The sequence below is a fragment of the Chaetodon auriga genome, chromosome 3 (genome assembly GCF_051107435.1).
Source record: "Chaetodon auriga isolate fChaAug3 chromosome 3, fChaAug3.hap1, whole genome shotgun sequence".
NCBI lineage: Eukaryota > Metazoa > Chordata > Actinopteri > Chaetodontiformes > Chaetodontidae > Chaetodon > Chaetodon auriga.
In genome coordinates, this window is record NC_135076.1 from 12,226,893 (window position 1) to 12,252,407 (window position 25,515).

General features: G+C 42.1%; 1 protein-coding gene across 4 annotated transcripts in view; it reads left to right on the forward strand.

The window, feature by feature from the left end:
* sgip1a (SH3GL interacting endocytic adaptor 1a) overlaps nucleotides 1-25,515 on the forward strand; it is a 71,287-nt gene that overhangs the window by 34,800 nt on the left and 10,972 nt on the right. For 2 of the 4 annotated variants that reach the window (XM_076724462.1, XM_076724476.1), the window contains 15 exons: nucleotides 8,234-8,297; nucleotides 9,078-9,102; nucleotides 9,234-9,254; nucleotides 9,802-9,864; nucleotides 10,387-10,447; nucleotides 10,967-11,145; nucleotides 14,779-14,790; nucleotides 16,632-16,653; nucleotides 16,745-16,829; nucleotides 18,652-18,734; nucleotides 20,144-20,224; nucleotides 20,877-20,945; nucleotides 21,140-21,898; nucleotides 22,884-23,005; nucleotides 23,346-23,499. In XM_076724462.1, the coding sequence (XP_076580577.1) occupies nucleotides 8,234-8,297; nucleotides 9,078-9,102; nucleotides 9,234-9,254; nucleotides 9,802-9,864; nucleotides 10,387-10,447; nucleotides 10,967-11,145; nucleotides 14,779-14,790; nucleotides 16,632-16,653; nucleotides 16,745-16,829; nucleotides 18,652-18,734; nucleotides 20,144-20,224; nucleotides 20,877-20,945; nucleotides 21,140-21,898; nucleotides 22,884-23,005; nucleotides 23,346-23,499 (1,800 nt within the window). The remainder of the gene's footprint in view (nucleotides 1-8,233; nucleotides 8,298-9,077; nucleotides 9,103-9,233; nucleotides 9,255-9,801; nucleotides 9,865-10,386; nucleotides 10,448-10,966; nucleotides 11,146-14,778; nucleotides 14,791-16,631; nucleotides 16,654-16,744; nucleotides 16,830-18,651; nucleotides 18,735-20,143; nucleotides 20,225-20,876; nucleotides 20,946-21,139; nucleotides 21,899-22,883; nucleotides 23,006-23,345; nucleotides 23,500-25,515) is intronic. The other 2 variants (XM_076724468.1, XM_076724484.1) reach the window with 1 other exon arrangement.

Genomic DNA, 25,515 nt, shown 5'->3' on the forward strand with positions numbered 1-25,515 from the left:
AAGCCCATGTGCCGGGTAACATTGAAAATACTATGAGATGCAGCATGCATATAAAAGGAAAATGGGGATCATCTGGGCAGCTGCAGATGACATCTCAGGGTGCTGTCAGATCAATGTGGATGAAAGAAAAAGGCAGCATTTCTACTTTTTGGGGTGTTTTTTCCCCTCAGTGGCAGCTGTGGTGATCTGTTTTGATAGGAGGACATAACTGAAGCAGCTGTGGACTCATCTCTCTGCGGAGAGTCGGAGGCCAAGCAGGGGTTTTGACAACTGTGGTTGGACAACACCCATATATACACTTGTTCTTTGGAGACATTTAAAGGGGCTTGTATAAAAAGTGTTGCCCTCCTGCTGTAGGCCACCTTTGTTGTAGCTCTGTTAGTGTTAAGTTTAGAGGCCTAAAACTATTTCAGTGTCTGTAGATAGAGAAGAGACACCACTATAAATGGCAAAAAACAATGAACTATGAGTGTTTAAAAAAGAGCCCGAAGCAATGATCCCTGCTGATTCTCGAGAGCTTAAAATCACATTTGTGATTCGCTAATGTTTGAGAGATATGCTTAAACTTTCACAGCATGTATCTTTAATTGAATCTTGCAAACTGACAGTCACTCATTGAACAGCCAGCTTCATTATGAATCACATTATCTGGTGAGAAATAACCATTCATTACTGTCCATATGGAACAAGAGGACTTAGTAGGGAATCTGGGAAGTGACAGAGTGTGACATGAGCAGGAGCACTTTGAGGACCAGCTGGAGGCGGAGAGAGGGCACTTGGTTCCCATATCTGCCTCTGATCTATCAAAGTCTTGTGTCAATAAATGGACAGACTAGTGGAAAATACATCTTCTCCCTGTGTCTTTGTGCTGAAAATCCTTGTTAAAAGCCACTTTGTTGGCTCTGTAGCAGGATCAGTTGCCACACAGTCCTTGGTGGATGATGCTATTTGGAGCTTGGGGATGGGAACCATGAGTGCTAGCTGTTTATGGAGACAGGAGTGAGGGAGGGTGGGAGGAAGAGATGAAAAACAATGATGGGGGTGGAAGAAGAGACGGACAGACAAGTGCTGCAAATATTCTCCCACCAAATGCTGTAATGGTTTGGTGATTATCTTACAATTGATAGCAAAAATGCCAAATATTCTGGTTCCAGCCCAGTTTGCAACTATTGGTTATTGTCATTATGGATTAGTCTGCTCATTATTTTCACAGCTTTTTACAAGTGAGTATTTCCTTGTTTGATATCAGACAGCCGTGAAAATATAAACACGCTTTGCCAGAGCATTAATTGATATGTTCATATTGTTTTTACGTTTCAGTAAAAACGCCCAAATTATTGAGTTTATTGTCAAAGAAAACATAAAATATGCTCACACATATTCACATTAAAGAAGTTTGAGTTGATACATTTTTTAGCATTTTAAATAATGGAGAATCTGACTTGTTGCTGAACCACTTTTTTTCAACTGACTAATGTGCTTTAAGTCATTTAAGTCAGTCACATTTTTGCCATTTCTCATTTTATACATTAAATATTATATATTATACATTATATAGATATAGATTATTCATGCCCTTGCCTGTTCATTACATGCATATACTTATTTATCTGTTCATATATAAAAAGAAGCATAAATAAATGAAATAAAAGGTACAATGTGGAAACAGAGAAAGTGCACAGATGGATGCATCACCACCGTTCTGCCGTTCTCCAGCATCTTTTGTTCATTTCTGCACCAACTGCCGGCATGCTGCTTTATAGTTTCTGGCCCTGACCCACTTTCTTTAGAGATGGGTGACGTCACTCGATGAAACATCTTTTTTTTTTTCAAAGGGTGCATCCGTGCAGCAAAACAGACATGTGCTACCCAATTCCTTATGTGTGTGTGTGTGTGTGTGTGTGTGTGTGTATATATGTTGGGTACGTTGGTACTGCAAGCGTTACAGTTGATGGCTGACTGTGCAGCCACCTGGACAGTACAGTCGAGGCCTAATTTTAGCATCCGCAGGCACAAACGCAAACTGACACCGTCTCTTTGTCTTTCCTCCGCCACACCGACACAGGCTCTTTTACTGAAACACGCAGTGAGGCTGAAGGTGATGCCTGTCGATAGCTGTTTCTGGAGGTTTTCTCTTCTGCTATGCCCCCCTGGCATTCTGTTTATGTTGCCGGGAAATGAGACATGGGGGACGTTTCCATAGACGGCTTCTCTCCTCTTGGCCTCTTCTGGCAGATTCTTCGTCCACTTTGGGTTAGAGATAGGGAGGTCAGAGAAGTGCTGTGCCGAGACTAGTGGAGAAAATGTAGATAGGGGGAGATTTAATAAGCAACTTTCTTCCTTCCTGTGGCGGTACAGAGGCATAGTGGCCAACAGTGGGAGACTTTGAATGATTTTATGTGCACTGCCTTGTTTGTGTTACTGTAAATGTTGGAGCCTCTGAAATGAGTTGATATTTCTCTTTCTAAGAGGTGTGTTAAGATTAAAATCTAAAGAAATGCTGCCTTATAATTAGAGGTTGATTGTGAGAGTACATCATAGTTGCTGAATAGAAGAATATGGTTTTCATCAGCACATCCTGAGTAAACAATTACATCTCCAGTATCTCAGTCTCCTGTACTCTGCTTGTTTTAACAATGAGTTTCAGTATGGAGATCAGATTTTCAGCTCTGTGGAAACAGTGTGTGGAATGAAATGGAGGCTGCATTCACATAGCTGCACATCACATGTCTGCTCGTGATAGTGGAGCATTTCTTTCTGCCTCAGCATCATGCAGCATTGCGAGGTCATTATTAGTATATCTGCCAGTCTGGAGCAGCTTTTCTGTCCCCACCTGCGTCGTCGTCCTCCTCCTCCTGCCTCTTAGGGCCAGGAGGATGGATGAGTCACTCCAACGAAAGAGCCTTCTAAACCTTCTGTGTGCAATATGCCTGTCTGTCTCTCTGTTTGTCTGCTGTATGCCTGCCTGTCTCAGTGCTTGCCGTCTCCTCGTCTGCTTGCTGTTTCTTACAGCCTGTCTGTCTGCAACTTTTTTATTCTGTCTACTTGTTCATGTGTCTGTCAGCCTTCGCCCTCTTCTACTAATTACGTGTCTCCTTGTCTGCTAACCTGTCTGCCCGTCTGTCAGTGCATCCACATGGTTCCCCTCGTGCTTATTCAACAGCATGTCTCACCCACAATGACCTGACGCACTGTTTTCACCCTTTAATTCTCTTGTGTCATTCCTCCACCTGAGCATGCTCTGACATGCATATGACATGGTTTACAGTATACACGCAAGCATGTGTCTTCTAACACTTTTAAAGAGAAATTAAAATTATGTGTGTGAGAATTTAAGAAGTGAATTGAATGCTCTCATGTCTAAATTACTATTTAATAGCCATAAACATCTGAATTTGTACTAAAAACATCCTACTCCTCTGTGTCTGGATCTTAATGGTGTAGTATTGTCCTCTCTACTTACTATGCACAGCAGCACAGGTCTCCCATCCAGAGTTTTGAGTGGCCTGGCCTGTTCTGCTCTGCTGTGGCTGCCAGCACAAGCTGTGTGTGTGTGTCTGTGGTGTGTGTTTTGTTGGTTGGCCTACAGAGCCTCTTCATCTCTTCCCCCTTTGGAGCAGCTTGTTAAACAGCCTCTGCTCTGCCTGCCCGGAAGTAGAGCTCTGCTTTTAAAAGAAGTGCGTTTTAGTGGGTGTGTGCAGTAACATGCATGTGCAAAGTACGCCAACAGGGTTTTAAAATAATATGATGTGATTTCAGGGTATTTCTGTGATGATGACATTCTTGACAATATGATAAATTACAGAGTACAACTTGTCAAAGATTTGCCAATGCTATACTGAGCCAGTGTAGTTTGTCTGCTTGGTTTAGAACCGACAATATCCGTGGAGTTCTCCTCATGGGACTCCTTCTGTTTGGGGTGGTGAAAGAAATTTGTTGTATCGTCCCCTTTTGTTGTTGCAGTTGTCTGCACAGCTTACATATGACTTAGATTTATTGTACACCTGATCTTTTAGAACCAAACCACTTCCACTCTACTGAGGTTGCTCCCTATTTTGAAACCATGGAGCCGGTGGCAATGTTACCTTCGCTTTCAGCCATGCTTGTTGTTGCTGTGCGCAACGACATTAGGTCATTACGTCAACAAGCCATCGCACGCCCATCCACTGCCAGGGTTGAGAGACTGATCGCTTCTGGTTGAGAGTTCCCTGAAATATGTAACTGTTTTCTAAACTTTGACCCTGACAGGATCGGCCCAAAGGTCGCTCATTAGATGGTGTCAGGATAGGATGTACCCACAGTGACCTTCGCTGAACATTTCAGGGATAGGCTGCATGTGTGAAAGAGGTTTAGCTGACACTGAGCTCCAGTTTGTGGAAAGCTCATGATATGCAGCACCAGTGTGGTTTTATTCCCGTGGTAAATCTGCTTTCTGATTGTGAACGCTCGGAGTGAGCTCATGTGCACGTACGCTCGACTCATGTAATGGGAGAAAGGTATAATTGCAGTGTTTCAAGATGGTTCTTTTTATTGAAGGCAGTGTTAGTGCCAGCCTCTTCCTGTAGGCTGAAGGGTGGACCTCACAGTTATAATAATAATACACTGTGTGCTGCTGTGGGTGGTGCTCCCCATGTTGAGTTTTTTGTTTAGTTTTTTTTCACTTCCTCTGACCCTTTCTAAAGTTAGCTTCCCACCTCTCCAAATTTATCCTGAACCCCTAGATTCTAAACTATTTTCACAGACCAGATAAACATTACTTTTAAAATAATTCCCCTATAAATTACTGTTGAATCCCACAGACACGCTATAAAAAGAAATGGCTTTGTGTTTTTTCTATAGGTGCTTTCCAGAGCTACATTTTTGAATCTCTGGTCAGTGTACACTTGCTCTTCAGTTGTCTTGTAGTGTTTTTTGTTTTTTTTTAGGTTTGGCAGTGTCCTGTCCTGTTTGGCTTCATGTCCGCTGGCTTTTCCTAGAATTACATTACTGTGTCTTGAGAAGAGACCGCTAATTACGTTAGCACTTGTGCTAGCATCCCTCTGAACGGAAGCCATCGAGTCATTGAACAGTGTGTGCCGCACACTCTGTTATTTCCCTGTCCGTTAATTAACCCCTGCCATACACATTCATGTATTCTTTCACATCAACGTCATCCAATCAGATTTAGGTCCTGCTGTACTCTAAACATGGATTAGTAAGTAATTTACTGCATGATTATTAAATTACGCTGGTCAGTCAAATCGTTTGAATCCAGTTTCGAAGTATCTGCTCAGGTCTTTGTGTACCTTTTGAGCTGTTTATATGCAGAGAGATTAAAATATTAAATGTTGGAATGATCAGAATTTGTTTAGATACTGGTTATTTATAATTTGCATCATAAGTGGCAGTTATTTCCACCTCTGCTGCCAAATAGAGAACAAAGATGGAGAAGAACACCCTAGGAAAATGCAGCTTAACACTTCTCATATGGCGAGAAGGCAGGTAGTAGGGTCTATGCTGCTCTCTACCTATGTCTACCAGTGGATGTGAAAGATGAAAGCCAAAAAAAGAAGAAAAGAATAAACAAGTCAAGGGAAACAAAAATAAAAACAAAAATACAGTGAAATAATAATGCAGAATACAGGCTCTCTGTGGCCAGGGTCCAGCTGTCATGTGCACACATGCTAACACACACACACACACACACACACACACACACACACAAAATACTCTTTCATTAACACAGCTGTAAACCTGTCAGCTGTTGCTTGGGGGCAATGCTGAATCTACGGGAAATGGAAACAGACCCTGAGCAGAGAAAAAGAAGAGGAGCCAATGTAGGGGCAAAAATAAAGAAAGGTATTTATTAAAGACATCAACGTTAGCCGGAAACAAAATGTCAGCGTAAAGAAATGTGCTTCCGACAAATTTAATTAGATTTAATGAAAGTGCAGTTTAAAACGAGACAAAATTCAGAATCTTAAAAATGTGTTTTGCCTTTAAGAGGATGAAGAAATTCAGGCTTTGTTTTGACTTTGAAGCAACAGATAGCACTAAACCGGGCCGCACGTGGGAAAAGACTTGCTTCTGAATGGCATCAGGCAAAAAAATAGATTAATAAACATATGAACTGAAGCAGCAGTTGAGAGAATTGACTCCATAGATTCAAAAAGAAACTACATTAGCTATAGTAGCTGAAGGGTCAAAACTTTTTTGGCTTTGTAGATCAGTTGAAGGAACAATTAAAGAAGCTCCCTCCATCTATCATCATGCTACAGGCTGAGAGAGCACACTGCGTCCACATGCTGAGGCCTCCGACAGATGCCTCACCAAGATCAGAGAGAGGAAGACTGTCAAGCCACAGAAATGAAAGAAGCAATTTTAAGTCTGATGTCACGGAAATGAAACCTTGATTTAAGTTAAGGTATAGAGAGAAGGTGTTTGTATGTGTGAGGAAGTGTTGACATTTCCTGACCTAACAACACATACATACTCGTAAGCACCCCCACAAATGTACGATGGTTTCAGCACTCCCTACAAAAGCATTGCTCTTAAAAGATGCTTTAAAAAATACATTGCTTTTGGTCATTCCAGCCCACAGCTGTTTCCAGTTCCCACTTCCAATATATCCTCTTTTTCCTCCTTTTCTGAGTAATGACTTTGGTAGCTTTTATACAAAGAGAAGCTGCTCCCTAACACCTGATCTCCTAGTGCCCATAAATATTCATAAAGCTCAGTTTCTGAGGGGATGTGCATGTCTCTGCATTTGCTCTTAGAATGTCTGCAGGGACATGTGTGTCTACCTTTGTGTATACCAGGACGAGCCTTTGTATGTGTGAATGTGCGTTCATTCTGTGCATATGCGAGTGCTTTTCCTCTGCAGTGGGACATTTATTTGAGCTTTGAATGTGGCTGTTCACAGGATGCAAGGTGAAATATGTTAGCAGGATCTATAAGAGGGTATTTCTGGGTGAGACGTCTCAGGGCCAGCAGCCGTTTCTGGGTCGATTTCCCATCTTGGCTGATGCTGATGCTAAAGATTCTGTATGAAATGATGACATTTGTCTTTAATTAATGAGCAGAGTCACTGGTGTTGAATTTGAGTACTAGAGGCAGATCAAGAATAGCATCATGATACCTTGTGTGTGTGTGTGTGTGTGTGTGTGTGTGTGTGTGTGTGTGTGTGTGTGTGTGTGTGTGTTTGTGTGTGTTTTCACATGTGTGGTTTGGTGAGACGTAGCATCAGGTTCCTGCTCTTAAGCTCAGCGTGTATCTGCATGTGGTAGGAGGAAGAGATCGGTTGGTCATGACATGATGTGATGAGTTCACGACCTGACAAAGACTTGGAAGAATGAGAGTCATATCAAAAAAGACATGGAGGGGGACAACTGGGCTTTCATCTGGGGTAAGGACAAGCCAGGAGCTTTTGACATTTATTGGTTTGGCATAACTGCGTAGTAGAATAGGTGAAATGGAACATACTGACACGTATTACAGCTGGAATAAACTAGAGATGTGTGGTGATTAAACTTCCTTCTTTTGTGTAAACTGTGTCTTGTAAACTTCTGTTAATTCAGAGAACATCCTGGTTTTATTTGAAATGTGACATGCTCAAACACACAGCATATCTGCATTTCTGTGTGAAAACCTGCAGACTTCTGCTTTTTCTTTGTATGCTGCTTTCGTCGAACCGGGGATGGATGTGCGTACTGTCCACCATTCAGCCATGTGCACAGTAGATGTGGAGGGAAAGGACAGTCAGCCTTGTTGAATTCCTCAGAGCTTTTCCAAGTTAGTCTTGGGACTGGAACTGGTAATCGAATGGCTGATCAGTACATTCGGGAGCTCACGTCTGTTTAGTACCATTATGGATTTCAGTTTTCTATATTATCAGCTGTGTGACCTGCAGTAGGTTTGTCTGTCCTCACAGCTCTTTAACCGTTCCTGTTAAATTCTTGGTGCATTGATTTTCACAGTGCTAATCAATTTTCTATTCTTCTAGTACCGCAAGGCTCTCTGTCCATCTGCGATGACCATGAACACATTTTTAGCTCTAAAAGACAGCATTCGCCTTCACGGTGATGCAGCAGGTCACTCAATAATACATAAAAACACCGCCTTTAATCTCCAGGATGATAGATGCAGGACAGCTGATGCCACCTACCCTTTAACTGACGGGCACCACCTTTTAGTCGTGTCTTTGGTGTCTCTTCACACAATATTTCACACTTGTCCTGTTTTTTTTTCTCCTCAGGATTGAAAAAACGTACCAGGAAGGCCTTTGGGATACGGAAGAAAGAGAAGGACAATGACTCCACGTAAGCCCTGATCCTCCTTCCTGGTGTACTCTATGAACAGAAAGCGCATTAGTTGTTAGTTAGTGCAGTGAAGCAGAGAGCTGGCTGAAACCTCTGAATTGAGTGTTTTTTAAGAAGAAAATTGATTTATGGCAGCAGTGCGTGCATATACAGTACATTACAGCAGAATAAAAGGATTAGAATAAATAAGAACAATTACCGGATTATTATTAAGTACAGGTCAAAGAAATGTCAAACTGCTGCATTCATTAACCATGCACAGCTGAAGGCTCTGTCCGTCAGTTTCGAGCCACAGTGGCATATTGTGTATTGTATTGTGTAAATGAACCTGGCGCTACACATCCTATATGACATGCTATGATGGGCACACTTAAGATATCCAGTGCTTATGACATTGAGCTGCAATGATGTAAGAACGTGTATGCAAATTCAGCAGATGAAAATAAAACTCAGTATACCAATTAGCTCATTTATGAAGTACTTGATCAGCTTGCAGAGTCTGTTTTAAGCGTGATGGTTGTCGAGGGGTGTTTAGCCAATTTGTCATTCTGCATGAGACGCTGAGACTTACTGTAAAATGCCTCTGTGCTGTGATGTCTTTGAGAGGGTGATTTGCGAGTGAATGAGTACGATGCGGGCATGGCAGTGTGAAAAAGTTTTCCTTGAATACCCCTTTTGCATTTCGGCTCAGCTAAATGCCTCTTGATTTCCGAGCGAGGAGTGCACATGTGAAGTGACTTTGACGCTGTCTTTTCTTCTCTTCTCTTTAAATTCTCACAGCGGGTCCCCAGACAGAGAGGGGGGTGTAAGTAACAGAAAATATTTAATACATATCAGCCAATTAACTCATTTATGTATTAATATTCACTCTACACATGTAGTGCTGGAGGTTGTGAGTTACATTATTTATTTTTCTATGTTCTTTTTACTTGCCAGGAACCCCAAGAGGTTGAATCGGTATTGAACTCTAGGCTGTAGTCCTCCTTAGTAGACCTAACCTTTAGAATAGCTAGTGTAGAGCTTAGACTGGTTATAGACATCACAGTACATTGTTCCACTCATCAATCAGCCGCCAGTGTTGCTGTTTCAGCTATCTTTTCATTCTGAGGAGGCTCAGAGGCACCTGAGTCCTTCGGGGTAGCTTGAGGAGTTGCAGCATTTTGGATAATAACAAGAATTATCATCATTATGAGACCGTTAGCTTCCAGTAAACACACTTAAAATTCCAAAAACTGTATTTATTTTGAACACTTTAGGAGTTGCAAATGTGAAAGAGGACAACATCAGAAACAAATTAGGACATATGAGAGGAAAACAGGAAACTGTGGGACTCACATGACGTGACGTCCAGAGCACACAGGATCAAGGTTTATGGAGCAGAATTAGCTGCACCAAAGTTCCACTGAAGAGTAGCTAAAATAGAAACCCATCCAGTCATAGTGCAGAATATACTGAACCGTCCCTGTTTGCTGGGATTTTAATCAAAGTGTCTCCCTGTTCTCAGTCTCAGAAGAAGACCAACGGGGCCCCAAATGGCTTCTACGGGGATATCGACTGGGACAGATATGTAAGCAGTGCTTTGAAGATCATTTTTCTATACTGATATTGAACAGCGTTTGGTTTGCACCAGCTCAACTTCAGAAACAACAGAAACAAGAACAGAAACATTTGTTGTGTGTTGTTGTTGTTTGCAGTGAATGAGCTTACAGTATTGATCCGTGTTATTGTAAAATCAATGTGCTATTGACAAGTTTGTGGACAAAGCCTGTTAAAAGCAGCCGACAATAGTAGATCAAGTTGATGGGTTTAGCTGTTATCATTTGTAACACTGTATTGTTCACATTTTACAGCCAGATTATGACTTTGTCAATATGTGTTTGGTCACGTTTTATTAACCAGGGAACTGGAAATCTCACTGTAACATATCATCAGAATATGTCAGTGGGAACCTACAGTACCCTTTGAACTGACTGCTGATCCTCCGTTACCATTTGTTTTCACACAGAACTCATATCACAGCGGCGTTTCCCTGATACTTTCTCACAGACATTTAAAAGGAGTAACACTGAGTTGCTCTTATGTGTTTCAGAACTCCCCTGAGGTGGATGATGAGGGCTACAGCATCAGACCTGATGAGTCAGAAGAGGGAGATATCCTCAGCACTGCTTGATTTAGCATTTGACAGAATTAATTTGTCTTATTTTATCCCTGCCAAGTTACAGTTGCTCACAAAAAAATACGCTTCCATTGTTAGTGCAGGATTTGTTAAATTGGTGCATACTGATCAGTGTGTGTAGTAAACCTCATTCACATTCACACTGACACTGCCAAATCAGTGCAAACAGATTTATATGATCAAATTCAGATTCAGGTTAATAATACAAAATCTAATCAGCAAATAGATAAATGTATTATTCAATGCACTTTTACTTGTAACAGAGTATTTTTACACTGGTATTACGACTTTTACTTAAGTGAAAGATCTGAGTTTCTCTCTGTTTTCTCCTCTGTGACTGTTATGCTGATTCATCACAGTTTCCTGTAGCTCCTGAGTTTGGCAGCCCTGACACAGTCACACGGTTGCCTTTATGATAGCATGTAAGTCAAATGTCAAGTGAATCCTGGCCTGTTTGAGGAAGGGAGCTGTGCTTTCCTTGACGCTGCAATACTGCCCACAACCAAAAAGTCCCACTTCTTTTCCTCTGATGAGTCAGAAGAGGAGGAGGACCACAAAAAAAAATTCAAAATCAAGATCAAGCCGCTGCCGGCCGATCGCGTAACATCAGTGCCCTCGGTCGATGAGCTCAAAGCCTCCATAGGCAACATAGCCCTGTCCCCGTCTCCTCTGGTGAGTAGCCCTGCCCTCTCACCGCCGGCTTTCATCATCAGATGTCTGTGTGTTTGTGTTTACATGGTTATAATGTGCATGAGCGAATCAGTCCTGCTTCTAATCTTCATCCTCTTTAACTGCCTTTTAACATGTACAGTTCGATATTTTTATGTGCATTCCATGTGCCCTGCATGTTGGCGGTACTCTACTGAGCTATGTTGACTTCATCCTACCGTTTGTTTCACCTATCAGTGGGATCTCTAAATGGTCACTGCTTCACTTATCTTGGGTCTCTTCATGACAATTAGTTTTTTTTTTAATGAGCCAACATGCAACAGTGCGTAATGTCTCTGGTTTGAACCCGAGTCTCAAATCGCGGTCCATGTCCCTAGTTTGAATTCCACATAGTTAATTTCTGATGCTTGTGATACTTGGTCAGTGACCTCAGCGTTCTCCTGTGAAGTCCAGCGTCATTTTACACAAGGCAGATGTCCCACCACAACCGAAACCATCTGATGATGCACCACTGCCAGATAGCAGGGTGTGAAAGTGATGCAGCTCAGTTGATGAGTGCAAATTCAAGCACACATCCCCTTTAGACAGGCTGCAGTCAGCAGTGAGACCCTGGCTTTTTAGTTTTTAACCATGTTCTTCAGTGGACACAGTTAGCTTGGGTGTCCGCCATGAATAATTCAGGTAGGAAAGTGGGCACAATGAGCCTGTGTGTCAGTCTGCTGTACAGTGAGATTGCTTGTGGTCATTTGAGCTTCGGGACTCAATAATTTAATCCAGCGGCTGTGTGTTCACCCGCCGGCTCTGTTAACCTGATCAGGTGTGAGCGTCTTTCCATGGCTGACGGTTGTGTGCACATGCGTAGCAGAAGGAAGACATTGGTTGTTTTGGCCATTTTGAGGATTTTTTTTTTTTTTTTTCATAATATGATGCTGAAGTGACAGTTGATGAACAGAAAATCAAGATTAGAATTTTGGATTTTTTATTAGTACTAGTAGTAGTTAAAATATATATTTTCTTTTTTTTTTAAGACCAGGTTTTCCCTAAGATCTTCATTAATGCAGTCCAGTCACCTGAATATTAAGCAAGATTATGACATTGGAATTACTGGCCTGTAGTTGTGATTATGAAACTGCCACCTTCACCTCTACCAGTTCAAATTAGCATCATGTTTGCTTACGCTGAGCTTTTCCCCGCACACATAAATTACATGAGTCACACAGTCACTCCCAGTCCCTGGCAACTCTGGGTAACCTTGGCTATGGGCTGACAATAAAATGGTCTGATGAAAAGAGGAAGAGGGGCCAAACGTTAACAGGCCTCGAAGAGCAAACACTGTTCCTTTCCATTTCTTTGTAGTTCTTCCTTTTCCTCGAACTAACCCAGTAAAACTTTGTCCTCAGACTAAAACATTTATGGCCTGCTCTTATTTTCAAAAACAAGACTCACACTTGACAACAGCCCACAGCAGTTTGAATATCATTGAGATTCCCTCGACTAATAACTGAGACTCAGTATTCTAATGTTCTTGCTCTTCACGCTGGTTTTCTGCATGTAAATATGACATCACATTTGCAAAATCTTGACAGGGTCTTAGCCCAGCTGTGAAAATCCTGAAACACATACCAAGTATGGTACATTCCAAGATACTGAGTGCTGTATTTAGCAGACCATATGAGCTTAATTTCTGTGGTAATATTTGGCATACTCAGCATGAATTATTCATATGTACACAAGCTTGTAAGAGGGGCATGATGAGGCAGGTTAACAGCTTCTTTCACATAAACCTTAGCTGGTGCTCAGCGCTCACATCATGTTAGGAGGAGTAGTGGGTAATGTGTAGGTGGAGGGATGAAGGATTGACTGAATGCAGTGAAAAGCCGTAGTACTACACCAGCTTTATGTGCCTGTATTGATAATTGCAGCTGATGTAGATGACTGCCTACATTATGGACAGATGCTTTGCTTTGCATTGCCAATGTTAGTCTGCCCTCCCCTCTCGTCTTCTAACTATTCCACCCCTCTGTTCTTTTTATTTCTCTTTGATCTCTTGTTCCTTTGCTCCCTCTAATGGTGCCAACCTCTGTAGCGGAGTCCGGTAAGCCTTTGCTTTGCATGCTCTTGTGTTTATATCTTTTTCTTGACTGCTACAGTAACACTTTAATCCCTCTTAATACTTACAGCTCGCTTATAAATGTGTTTTCCCATAAAATCTGCTCTGTGTTGCAAGATGAAGCAAGATGTCAAGCCAGTGTGTAATAACTATAGGCTTTATTATTGTGGGGCAAATGGCCAACGTTATATTCTTTATCTTCTGGTGTGAGCGTGTTTCATTGTAGTGTTATACATAGGCGGATTACGGTGTGTGCATGTGTGTGACTTTTCAGCATTTTTATGGCACGTTGATTTGTTTGCGTAGATACTTGGAGTACAAGAGCGCTGTCCTTTCAGTTGTTTCCGCTGACTAAGGCGTCTTAAATCTGATTTTAATTGGTTCTGGAATCTTGAGCCTCCAGTTCTCAGTCCAGATAGCGAGACTAAAAGCAGCAGAGGAGGCGAGGAAAAGCTCAGGGATGGAGTTAAAATGTTAGAAACCAAAAAAGAGGTCTTACATTACATATGATTTCTCCCTTGTCTTATTGTCTACAAGTATTTCAACCAGAAAGGCTTAATTTGGAGGACAAACATCTTATTTTTATGATGAAGTGTTTCTTGATGAAAGTCTGTTTCATAATGTGCGCCATGAGTGGAGCCGGCTACTGTTCAGTCTACACAGAGAGTCCCCTGAGGCCAGGTCAGTGCCTTTACAGCCCAGCTGACTCTCTGTTCACATATGAAATGTGACATTACTCTAGCACCAAAAGCAAAGATCCTATATTGGATTTCATAAATGGAACAAAAGAAGCTGTTCGTCAAGTTTATCAAACAATTGTTGTGAGAGGTCCGTTTTAAACATCGACATGTCTGTACAACGCTGTGTGTTAAAGGTCATTGTTAATCCCTGACACAGGCTAAAAGGTCACAGCGTGTGACGCTGAGCGCTTCCTGTTGTTCTCCCTGTTTACTTACAACGGGGAGACAATGATTGGTCGTGGCAAACAGTGTTGCACTGTGTCCTGCCCCACTTTACCCAATGAAATGGTTCCCTTGCACCAGCATGTCCCGCCCCCTTGTTGCATCACTTTAATCACTCGTGGCTCACTGCACAACTGGAACAAGCACAAGAGTGAGGGATGGAGGGGAGAGTGGGTTGATGTGAGGTGGATGTGACGCAGGCAGATGGAGAGATTTCAGCAGAAATTAATGTAAGAGACCAAGGAGGCAGATCGGAGACTACGAGGTGGAATGAAAGGAAACTCAAAAGGATTAGATGGCAAAAATGATCAAATACATGGATGTGGATGGAGACAGTTGAAAAAAAAAATCTCAAAAATCACATTTCAGCTCAAAAATCTGCTTTTCACAAAATCTAAGACTCATGCGCACATGAGGCCCTCTTTATGGACATGCTGTCATCCTCATCCCTAAATCTGACCCAGCCAGGCCAACATTCTTCTTCTGATGCGTGTGATGTCTGCATTACTGATTTGTCACTCTCTGACCAGGTATCTCTTCTCTCTTCCTTTTTGCTGGTCACAGAGACGTAGCCCGGTAAGTGTCCTTTTCGTCCGTCTCCCTGGGCTCAGGCTGAAAATATGTCACATGCTTCTTGTGTCCTTTTGCTCCTCACCTTGTCCTTTGAGTCGGTTGAGTAAGACACGAAATTCATAGATGGGTTCAGCGCTCAGGCAGTGGCACCAAAACGTTAAGTCATTTGTTTTGACGTTTATATTTAAACATGTATGTATATATACAGTTGCAATCAAAATTATTAACCCCCATTGCATATTAGTCTTATTGGCAAAATGTACAATTTTTCAGCTGTTTGCAATAAACAAAGTAGACAAGAACAGTTGAAATAGTTTAATAAAACTAATATTACCATGGTTTTTATCCAAATTCAACACAAAATGCTACTTTGGACCTATGGATTCAGCCAAGTATCGGGAAATCTTAGGAAAGAACGTCATGCCATCTGTGAGAAAGCTGAAGCTCGGGCGTCATTGGACCTTCCAACAGGACAATGATCCCAAGCATATCTCAAAGTCCACCGAGGCTTGGTTTCAGAGGAAGAAATGAAGCTTCTAGAGTGGCCGTCACAGTCGCCTGACTTGAACCCCATAGAAAATCTCTGGTGGGATTTGAAGAAGGAGGCTGCAAAAAGCACACCCAAGAATATTACTGAACTGGAGGCTGGAGGTTTATGTGAACTGGATTGCCCATGAAGAATGGGCTAAGATTCCTCAGGAAGGCTGTCAGAAGCTGGTGTCTGGCTGTGATTCACGTTTGCAGCAGGTCATAACAGCAAAAGGCTGCTCTACTAGTATTGAAGATGCTTGTCATGAAGGGGTCATTAAAAGTAGCATTTTGTGTTGAATTTGGATGAAAACCCTTGTAATATGAGTTTCATTGAACTGCTTTAACAGTTCTTGTGTCATTTGCTTATTGCAAACAGCTGAGATATTGTACATTTTGCCAATAAGCCTAATATGCAATGGGGGTTGAATAATTTTAATTGCCTCTGTATAATATTAATGTGTTTTTCCAGATTCTCAAGATCAGTAGTGTGCTTGTTTTTCATCTTGAATGGCGTCATGCCTGGTCTCTGTAGAGGGGGAGAATTTGCACTTTTGACAGCTGGGCCCTTTGATGTCTTACTTCAGCCACTCCCCATCGTCATGTCTTCTCTTCTCATGTGCTTCTGTCTCTCCCCCTCCCCTCCCTCTCTCTCCTTATGTGTCCTCTGCCTTTCTTGGCCTCTTGTGCCCCCCTCATGGTGGATTCACGCGTGCGCTCGCATACACACGGGTGTTTAAATGAAAGCCGAAGGGTTTTGTTGCCTTTCCAACAACAAAACTCATTTAACTTTCTTACGCTGCAACTTCACCAGCCTCACACCTTCTCTGGTACCAGGGGCTTCTTGGCTTCTTTAGACTTCAAAGGCATGTTGTGAAATCTTTCCAGTGTTTCCACTGCAGGCAGCAGCAGTTCACCAAGCTGCCATTTTCTAACCCGATACTAACAATGTTATTGACATTGAATTTTGGAGTTATTTACTGGGGAAACCTTCCCTCTTAATTGAAACTGTATCCCTAATGTCAGATATTTTTGCTGTTTCGTCTGATATTCAGTAGCTGCTGAGGATTTCTTTGAACTCTGTGTCATATCAGTGTTCAATGACTGGATTATTTTGGACTGTCATACAATAATTTCTTTTGTTTTGCAGCTGTTGTACATAGAGGGGGCTCTGTAGGATGCTGATTTTAGAAGCGTAATAGAGAAATACTGGAATTGATTCAATATTGTACTTCATAATGACTCTTTGCTGTTGACATTTTTAAGTGATTTGTCGTTGGGTTTTTACATTTTACTGTCATTTTTTCATGTTTCAGGGTTTGAAAAGGAACACCTCTAGTAAGTATCAGTCTCGTTGCACCTTAGGCCAGGCTTGCTTTTAATGATGGTGACTTACAGATGTGGTGAACAGATTTAATTATGGCTCCAGGTGAGGAGATTGCCAGACCGAGACGTGTCGTCCCTACTCTACCCACTGTGGCCCCCACACCAGCCCCAGCACCACAACCCCCCAGGTATGTACCTCACTGTGTATGTTTACATTTCTTTCTTCTAGCTTTTCGCTTGTCCATGCCCTGTTCTGTGAAGCTGTATCTGGTTTTATGAGACTGAGACACTGGCTCCCTTTTACTGTTTGGTGGCATTAGAAGATAAACACATTGTTTTAAAGCAGTGCAGTAGTTTTACTGTGTAATGCGTTCTTTTGACACACGTTGTAAAATGCGGTATAGAAGCTTATGGAGGTGATTGCCACGGTAATGCTCTCAGCAGATAACATGATCATAGTAATGTCTCGAAATGGACTCATTTATTGGTGCTAAAATGTGAGCTGGAGCTCGATTTGAATTTTGCATTATCATTCAACTGCATGACAGGTTTCGTTTTAAAGTCAAAAGCGTGAAGTGTTACACAATTTAGAGCTTTCAAATGTCACCAGAAAGCATCATTAGGACTTTTTTCTCTCATAGTCAGATGAACTGGGGATTTAAGTCACATCAACCAGGTGACCAATGGGCATGCTAGTTAAAAATTAGATTTTTCTGTGAATCACTTTTCATTTTTTTCAATCCAGTGGCACCGCTTTTGTTGTCTGACTGAAACCTCTTCTGCATAATGACTCAAGGCTTTGTGCCATCTGCTCCAGCTGTCTGTTTTGTGTCACTGAGCAAGGACCCTAACTGGGATGTGGAGTTACTTTAGTATTAACTGAGCTGTTTATAACAGCATAAATCTTTAAAAAGCCTTGACTTCATGGAAAGAAAGGATCTTCTTTGAGTAAAACACTTGATATAACCGAAGGCCATGTTTTTGAGAGGACCCTGTTATGTTGTGTTTCTAACATAATGGCTCATAAACACTACAAGATTTTGAACAACCTTTGCATTTCCACTAAAACTAAAAAAAAAAAAAAGAAGTGTGATTCAAAACTGTGTCTATTTTGCTGGAGGACCACTTGAGGCTTGAGCAACTCTGCAGAGCCGTCACTGTGTTTATCTACCCAGCAACACTGTAATGCTCCGTGTTCTTCTAGTATGAATGCTTGTGTTTCTGATTGTATTTCAAGTTATTCCTCTTTTTGTGGTGTCTTTAAATGCTGGTTTTTAGTGTTTGTTCTGTTGGGTGTTGTCTATATAGTGTGATTAGCTTTGGTACAGATGCACCTTAGTCAGGTGTGGATATTCCTCTCTCCACAGCTTAGAATGGCAAATGCTGCTTGAATGAATTGTAACTGTGCATGTCACCCATTCTTTCTTGTCCCTGGCGTCCTGTAAGGACAAACTTCCACTATCTCTATCCCACACCATAACACAAACAAGAAGGATACACAAGTGCACTGTTTATTTGTTATATTAATATTTATTTTCACATCAGTCTCCTGCATTAGTGCTTTTTGCTCTCACTCTCTGTAACTTAACATTATGACCTCCTGAGCTATTTTCAGCTCAGCATAATCCTTCTGATTTACATATCTTAATAACTATTGAATTAATGACTATTGGATTCCCATTAGCTGCTGCCATAGCAGTTACTAATCTTCCAATGATGCACACATTAAAAAAATAAAAACATTGCTGCCATCGTGAAAACAGAGCCTTGCTGGATGAAACAAAGCGGGTAATAGTAACGCACGTCACTAAATCAATGATAACACATAATTATCAATAACATCAGTAAATGGTACCTTATGTAATGCAGTTTGCCAAACAAGCACAGACAGTAGGCTTGTTTGATAACTTGTTCTATTCATATGTACGGTGAAGCTGTTTCCTAAAGTGACTTTCTGTAACGGTTGCGTCACATAGCTTCTTTCATATTGTCCTTTGTCTGTTGCAACAGTCAACAAACACCAGTCTCGGAGGACACCACGGCCTTATTCGGGCCTCCTTTGGAAACAGCCTTTGGAGAACCGAAAACTGAAGGTAACGCTCCTCCGCGTATCTTCGCCACTCTGTCTTTCTCTCTCTTTTCGTCTCTTTGTGTCCGTACTGGCTATTAGAATACACTTGTGCTGACGGTTGTTACCACTGTTGTTGTTTTGTCATAATGTGAGCAACACAATGCAACACAGCAATGCTTTCTGAACACACGTACAGTATTGTCATTACACTCATTGTCTCTTTAAGGCTGCCAGCTAAGCCCTGTTTGGCTGTCATAGTAGATACCCTCTTTCTCTCTCTCCTCCTCCCCCTCCCGCTCACCTATTTGTCTGACATCATTATTCTTCCTCAGGCTCTTTGTGCAGTAGTGAGTTCAGTTCATCAGTCTTTGCTAAGGTCAAAGTTGAAATTGGCACTAAGAGGTCATGTGCACAGAGCAGCTAGTTAATATTCAGATTCAGCTGTCACCCACTCTCATCCAATCCAGGAGGATTTAGTGGTCCAGGCTGTGGGAGAGCTCTTAGCTGTTACGCAACCGCCATGTCAGGCATAACTAACATCAACTCGACACAAATTCCATTCATTCATTGAGACAAATAAAATATCTCTCTGTGACACGGGCAACTTTTTATCCTTCTTACTCATCATGGTTTTATCTTTACATGTTCCTGCATAAGCAGCATGTTTATTAAGTACATGGAGCTAAAAATAATTCAATATAATACAATAATCCTGCAATGAGGTGTTGTGTCAAATTTATTGTGATTTTGGAGAATGTAGTTTGTGGTGCTGTTGAACTGCACTGCATCATACAGAGAGCTGTTTCTGTTATTTAGTCTACCCTCATTGATATAAAGGGGAGGACAAAATAATAGATTTGATTGAACACCTCTCTAAACACCATTATCACCTTCAGGAAGGTAGGATTTATTGCAGGACTGTTTTGTTTAGGTGTACCTTCTCCCAACAGAGTGTAAATAATGTAATTTATTTGAAAATTCATTTGAGAAGCAGATTAAAGAGCTCATGATGTTTTTGGTAAATCCAGTGAATAAAATGCATGCAAAATTTTGGCTTATACAAACAGAAATGTTATAGTTAGATTGATAACTACCTTGGTGTTAACACTATAACAACATCTCTTCCATGTTTTTAACCTCTCAATCTATATCTCACTGGTCACAAGTGGACATGTGACAGATTTGTTGAGCAGCAGCTGTTGCACTGTACCTTTGATGTCATTTGTTCTAGTGTTACAATACATCCTGACTGCAGTGTGCCACCGAGGCTGGAAATCAGTTTTTCCTCATGAAACATCGTATTGACATAATGATGTGTGTTGTTCCCCCTCTTACACCTGTCGCTTTTGTAAGCCCCAAACAATCAGAAACCGTAGGTGCTTTGGTTGTAACGCCCCTGACTCGGCCTGTTCTGTCCCCTCCTGAACTTAGTGGTTCTCTCTGAGTCCGATGCGTGGGCAACTCCTCTGTCTGAGCCCGAATCCTCTTTGACAAGATCCTTCCCCACAGGAAGTAAGTTTCATAATTCCCTGCGTACTGTGCCGCACGTCTTCCCTCCCTGGAATAGCTGCACGGCTCCATCAGCTCACCTCATGAACCCCTTCATCATCCGACTAACAAACAGACCTGTAAACTGCCCCGATCAAACAGTGTGGCAGTGACACTGTGCCTCTCACTGTAAACAGCCAACCGTGAACTGTTTCATTTCATCAGCCATTTTACCACCAGATGATTCAATGTTGGTTGTAGTATATTGCGTGGCAGAGTTCAGTATGTGTCTGCCATACTGTACCAACCCCTCCTCCTTCACTGCCTCATTGCATTTGGCATGGTGGTGACTGAATGTACTGTGCTGCATGGTTTATGATTTGTGGGATGATCTCGTGTCCTCAGGTTTTTGTGGCTGTGTTTGGCAGGTGGGTTAATATCTGTCATGTATGGACCCAAACCCTTAAAGGTTTTTTGCAATAATTTGTGTGTTATTGGCTAAACCATGAAGCCATACTCCTGTTTCTGTCAGCATTGTATGCAGCCCACCATATGTTCCAGCGATATGAAAAGCCTGTTTGTTATATGCAAACATTGCCTCATTGACAATCGAGGCAGCAATCTCCTGGAATTACCTGTTGGGTCTATTCATTGTTGCATTGATATTTTATTGCAGCTCCACCTCCACTTCCACCCAAGAATGTCCCCACCTCCCCCCCTTCGACTAGCCCTATCTCTGCAGATGGTAAGAAGTGTTCCTATCTACAGTTTTTCTGGCTCCTGTTATAGTCCACCATCACCTCGGGATGAATTAACTTTTTGCATTTGATCTCCACAACTTTCTGTCTCTGACGTTCTTAGCCATTCTTAGTCTGTCATGTTTTATTTATTATTTAAACACGGCCTTTGATTGGTCACTGGTTGTCTGTATTTCTGAAGCATCAACAGAAGCAAACGGTTCCACCAGGAAAGCCTCAATAGCTGATCTGGACAACATTTTTGGACCAGAAGAGGCTCCCCCTGCTGGTGAGGATACAGGTGACAAGTGGGTCTGCTTCAGTGAAGAATCTGCTAACCAGCCACCGCTGCCAGAGGAACCAGCACCTCCACTACCAGCCTCCCCGCCTCCACCTGAGTCTCCTGCCCCACCTTTACCGACATCACCACCTCCTCCAGAAGACCCTGCACCACCTCTCCCAACCTCTCCTCCCCCAAAAGAAGAATTTGCGCCCCCTCTGCCAACCTCGCCACCTCCCACAGACGAGCCTGCTGCACTTCCTGTCACCTCAGGTCCTCCGACACCCGAGGACCAAAATCCTCTCACGCTCGCCACTTCTCCACCCCCTGCAACACCAAAGGAGCTTGCATCTCCTCCTGCTTCCTCTCCCCCTCCCCTTGAGTCACTCGCCAGCGTCCCACCAGCCCCTGCTCCCAAAGCAAGAACCCCTCCAGCTGTGACTCCTCCTGCTGAGGAACCTGCATCAGGCTCCGTCCCTCCACCACTTGTCCTGTCTCAAGAGGAGCAGTCCAAGAACACAGAAACCACCCAACCCAAAGAGGACGGAGGTGAAACAGTCAACTCACCCAATGATGCTAGCCAAGGGAGCCGGAGTACGCCTCCCCCACCTCCTCCCCCGACATACCGGGCTGTGGTGTCCTCACCGGGTCCCACATCTGGAGCTGGTGGCACAAATAGTGGTGAGTACTCCATGATTCTAAGTAGGATATAGTTTATAGAGGACAGTATTTTTAGAACTTGGTTTGGTAGAAAGAACTTGCCGCATCACATCTAGATAATAACAACTGTGTTCAGAGGACAACGATTGATTGTCACATTCACACAAATGGAATTATGAAAACACAGAGACAGCTTCATGGCCATCATACCAGTCAGATGACTAGTAATCACACTAGCATCCATTGTTTTGACTGGAGTTGACAAGGGATTGTATTTCCAGCATTGCACCTTCTCTACATTTCCTTTCAGCTGATTGCACCATCTTTGTTGTTAAACTTGCACAAACTGATGCTGACTGATGATTCTGCATTTTTTATCTGGAAAAGAGGTCATGTAGTGGCCCGGTCGGACTTGGACTTGGACCATTCTGCCTCATTTTCATACAACATTTTTATTTTTATTGCCCATTCAGCATCTTCTGTAAGAGTTGTCAACCCGTCCTGTCAGCATTAAAAGTATGAATATTTAATTATATAATATATCATATAATATTTAAAAGTGTGATTGAATAGAAAGGATCAACTTTGAAACCTTTTCTGGTAAATGTTAACGAGCCAGGGACCCAAACACAGAATACATATTTGTGTGAAGAAATAGTCTCAGTACAAAGGAGAGCACTGATCAAATTTAGGTCAGAGAGTGTGTGACTAAAAGCTGAGCACAGACTGGAACAAGCAAATGGTTTTTAGACATCATTTTGTCTGGTGGCAGCTTTAGGAAAACCCTCATTGTCAGTGGAAACACATACCCAAAGGTTGTCTGTTCTTAATCCTATATAGAGGCATCCATGATGGAAGTGAAAACCCAATTTTCAAGGACTGAAGTGAAGCAATCGTAGCAAAACTTAGACTTTTTTATGAAATTCAGATTTAAGATTGTGAAAGTAGAACTAATGCTTACCTGTACACATACCTTGTTTCTAGTAAAACAACATGTTCTTTGCAGGTTCTTCCTCTCCAGTGCGACCCGCCACTCCTTCATCAGCTAACCCCACCCCACCACCCCCTCCACCTCGCCCTCCTTCACGGCCCAAACTTCCTCCAGGAAAACCCACTATAGGAGATGCAGTAAGTCTTGCTGTTTCTCATAATTGAGATGGTTGTGTTTTTGGTAATATGCTAACTAAGCTTTAGTCTTGGCTTACCAATATCAGACTGTATCACTGTTGCTGTTCTGGTCGGGTGATACTTGAGGAGCTCAGTCACTGCTCCCCTGGTCTACAACCGAGCCCCTCAAAGCCAAACACAACTCTGCAACTTCCTTATGGTGAAATTAACTTTGACCAAAGTCCCTCACAATCAGATCTTAAGCCAATGACTGGAAACAACCCTAAATGATTAAATGTGTTTTCCAAAAACATAACAAGTGACGGTATAAGATTCTTCTCCTCTCTTTTTATCTTTTCAGAATCGTCCGTTCAGCCCACCAGTCCACTCTGCCAGCCCCCCTCCCATTGCCCCGTTGGCACGGGCCGAGAGCACCTCCTCCATCTCCTCCACCAACTCCCTGAGTGCCGCCACCACCCCCACTGTCGGTAAAGAGCTCTCCGTGTCCGTGTCAGGTGTGTGCTCCCTCAGCAGTCACTGAGCCGTGCAGCTGTGGTGACGGCAGTGACAGCTGACTTTAACTGGTCATGTCTAATATTAAAGGTTCTTTATTGATTTTATGCACTGGCCCCGTCCTTCATTGTGCTCAGAGTTTGTGTGGAATGAGTCATGCAGTTGTGTGTTTAGTTATTCATTTTGAAATGTATTCTTTATTATTTTCTGGAAATGGAGACAGTTTCCTGCAATGATGCTCCACTAAATGAAGAACATTAGCAATACAGTGCTGAAATCTGCCGTGACATCTAATCTCAAACCCATGCATGTAAGCTGTGACTATCTGGAGATAGATTGAAACAAATACGTAAAATATTTCTAGTCATTTAAAGTAAGAAGTAATCACTCCTAAAGGTCATTTCATCACAATCAATTGTTAAACTGCACATAAATATTGTGTCTGGTTTAGACTGACACGCACACAAAGACAAATTCATATGCACACTTTCACACGTGCGTGCTGTATGAGTGGGAGGTGAGAATGTGAAGCAGGGTGTTAATTTTAATTTTGAAGCACAAACATTCTCAATAAGCCTGCCTTTAATGAATTAACGCCATAGCATACTCCTCGATTTAACTTTAGAGTCAGTGTTGAAGGACCTTGCAGTGCAGAGTTGTGAGTGGATAATAACAAATCTCACTGGCTGACTCAGATTTAAAAAAAATACACACTCTGGAGGCAGCAGCAGTTATGTAAAGACAGACTATAGTCCCTGGTTGGAGGTTGCTTTTGGAAAACAGATTGCAGGAATAAACAATAACCAAGTGGCTTCACCAGATTCAGACTGCAACGTGAAAAAAATGTTATTACTGTATAGAGATCTCACTGAAGTCTCATGATATCTAAGTGCATACATTATTTATTCATTTTGGTTTTGCTGATAGACCAAAAAGCTGACGGACCTGACAGTAATATAAAAGTCACATAGAGTTTTAATTAGAAACTACCCCTACTGAAGTCCTAGTTCTCTATAATTTTACTCTTTCTTCTTGTTTGAGTTTTAAGATGCTTAATTTTTTTGTTATTTATAATTTCATTTTTTGTGTGCGTGACGGTATTTTTATTTAAATCTTTTTCCTTGGCTTGATTTGCTTTCTGTTTTTTTTTTTTCCTTTTGTTTGTTTTGTTGCTTGCTTGTCTCTTTATTTGTCCGTTGGATTGTCAGAAGACGATGCTTATGTAGACAAACTGCCCACCTTTGAGAGACACTTTGATTCATTTGCAGGTACAGTAACAACCCTCTCAGACAGAGGACAGGGGACGGGTGGGGAAAGGGGTTTGAGGAGTGTTTCTGTGTCAGTTTTCAATCTGTTTGATGCTCTTTACCCAGAGTGCACTTCACATAGAAGGGTAAAGGCCATCACTGAGTGTTTTTGAGCTTTCTGGGATTCATGTCAGTCAGAAAGTGTAGGTATTGGGACAGTGACGCTTTTTTGGCTCTTCTGTCACACATTGTGGCGCAGTTTCACAAAGCATGTTTTTAAGCCGTCTGTCATACATCTCAATTATGAAATGTCTTAAAAGACCGCGTCATTATCCTAATACCTACTTCTTTGACAAGTCTACGTCAGGTTTTGTTCACAGATAAAGGGCCATGCCACACCTTCATTTTTTCTTTTCAAACATGGCAGCATTTGTCATTGAAATTGTCATTTTTCTTCATTGTTTTGCTCATACACACACACACACACACACACACACACCCTCACTCTCTTCCATCTGCACATCTTACTCTCTCACTCTCTCATTCACCCACAGAAACAAATCTGCCAGAAAAAACTGAAAGCTGTGGTGACACAAAAAGCGGCTTCTATTACATAACATTGATTTGTTTTTGTTTTTTTTTACCAAAAAGTTTGTGTCTTCCCCTCTGCCCATCTGCCTGCTCTTGAGACTTTTCTCTCTGTTTTATGACTGTGCACCAGTGGCTGTCTCGCCATGTCACCATGGCAACCTCCTGTCTCTTCTCTTGGCG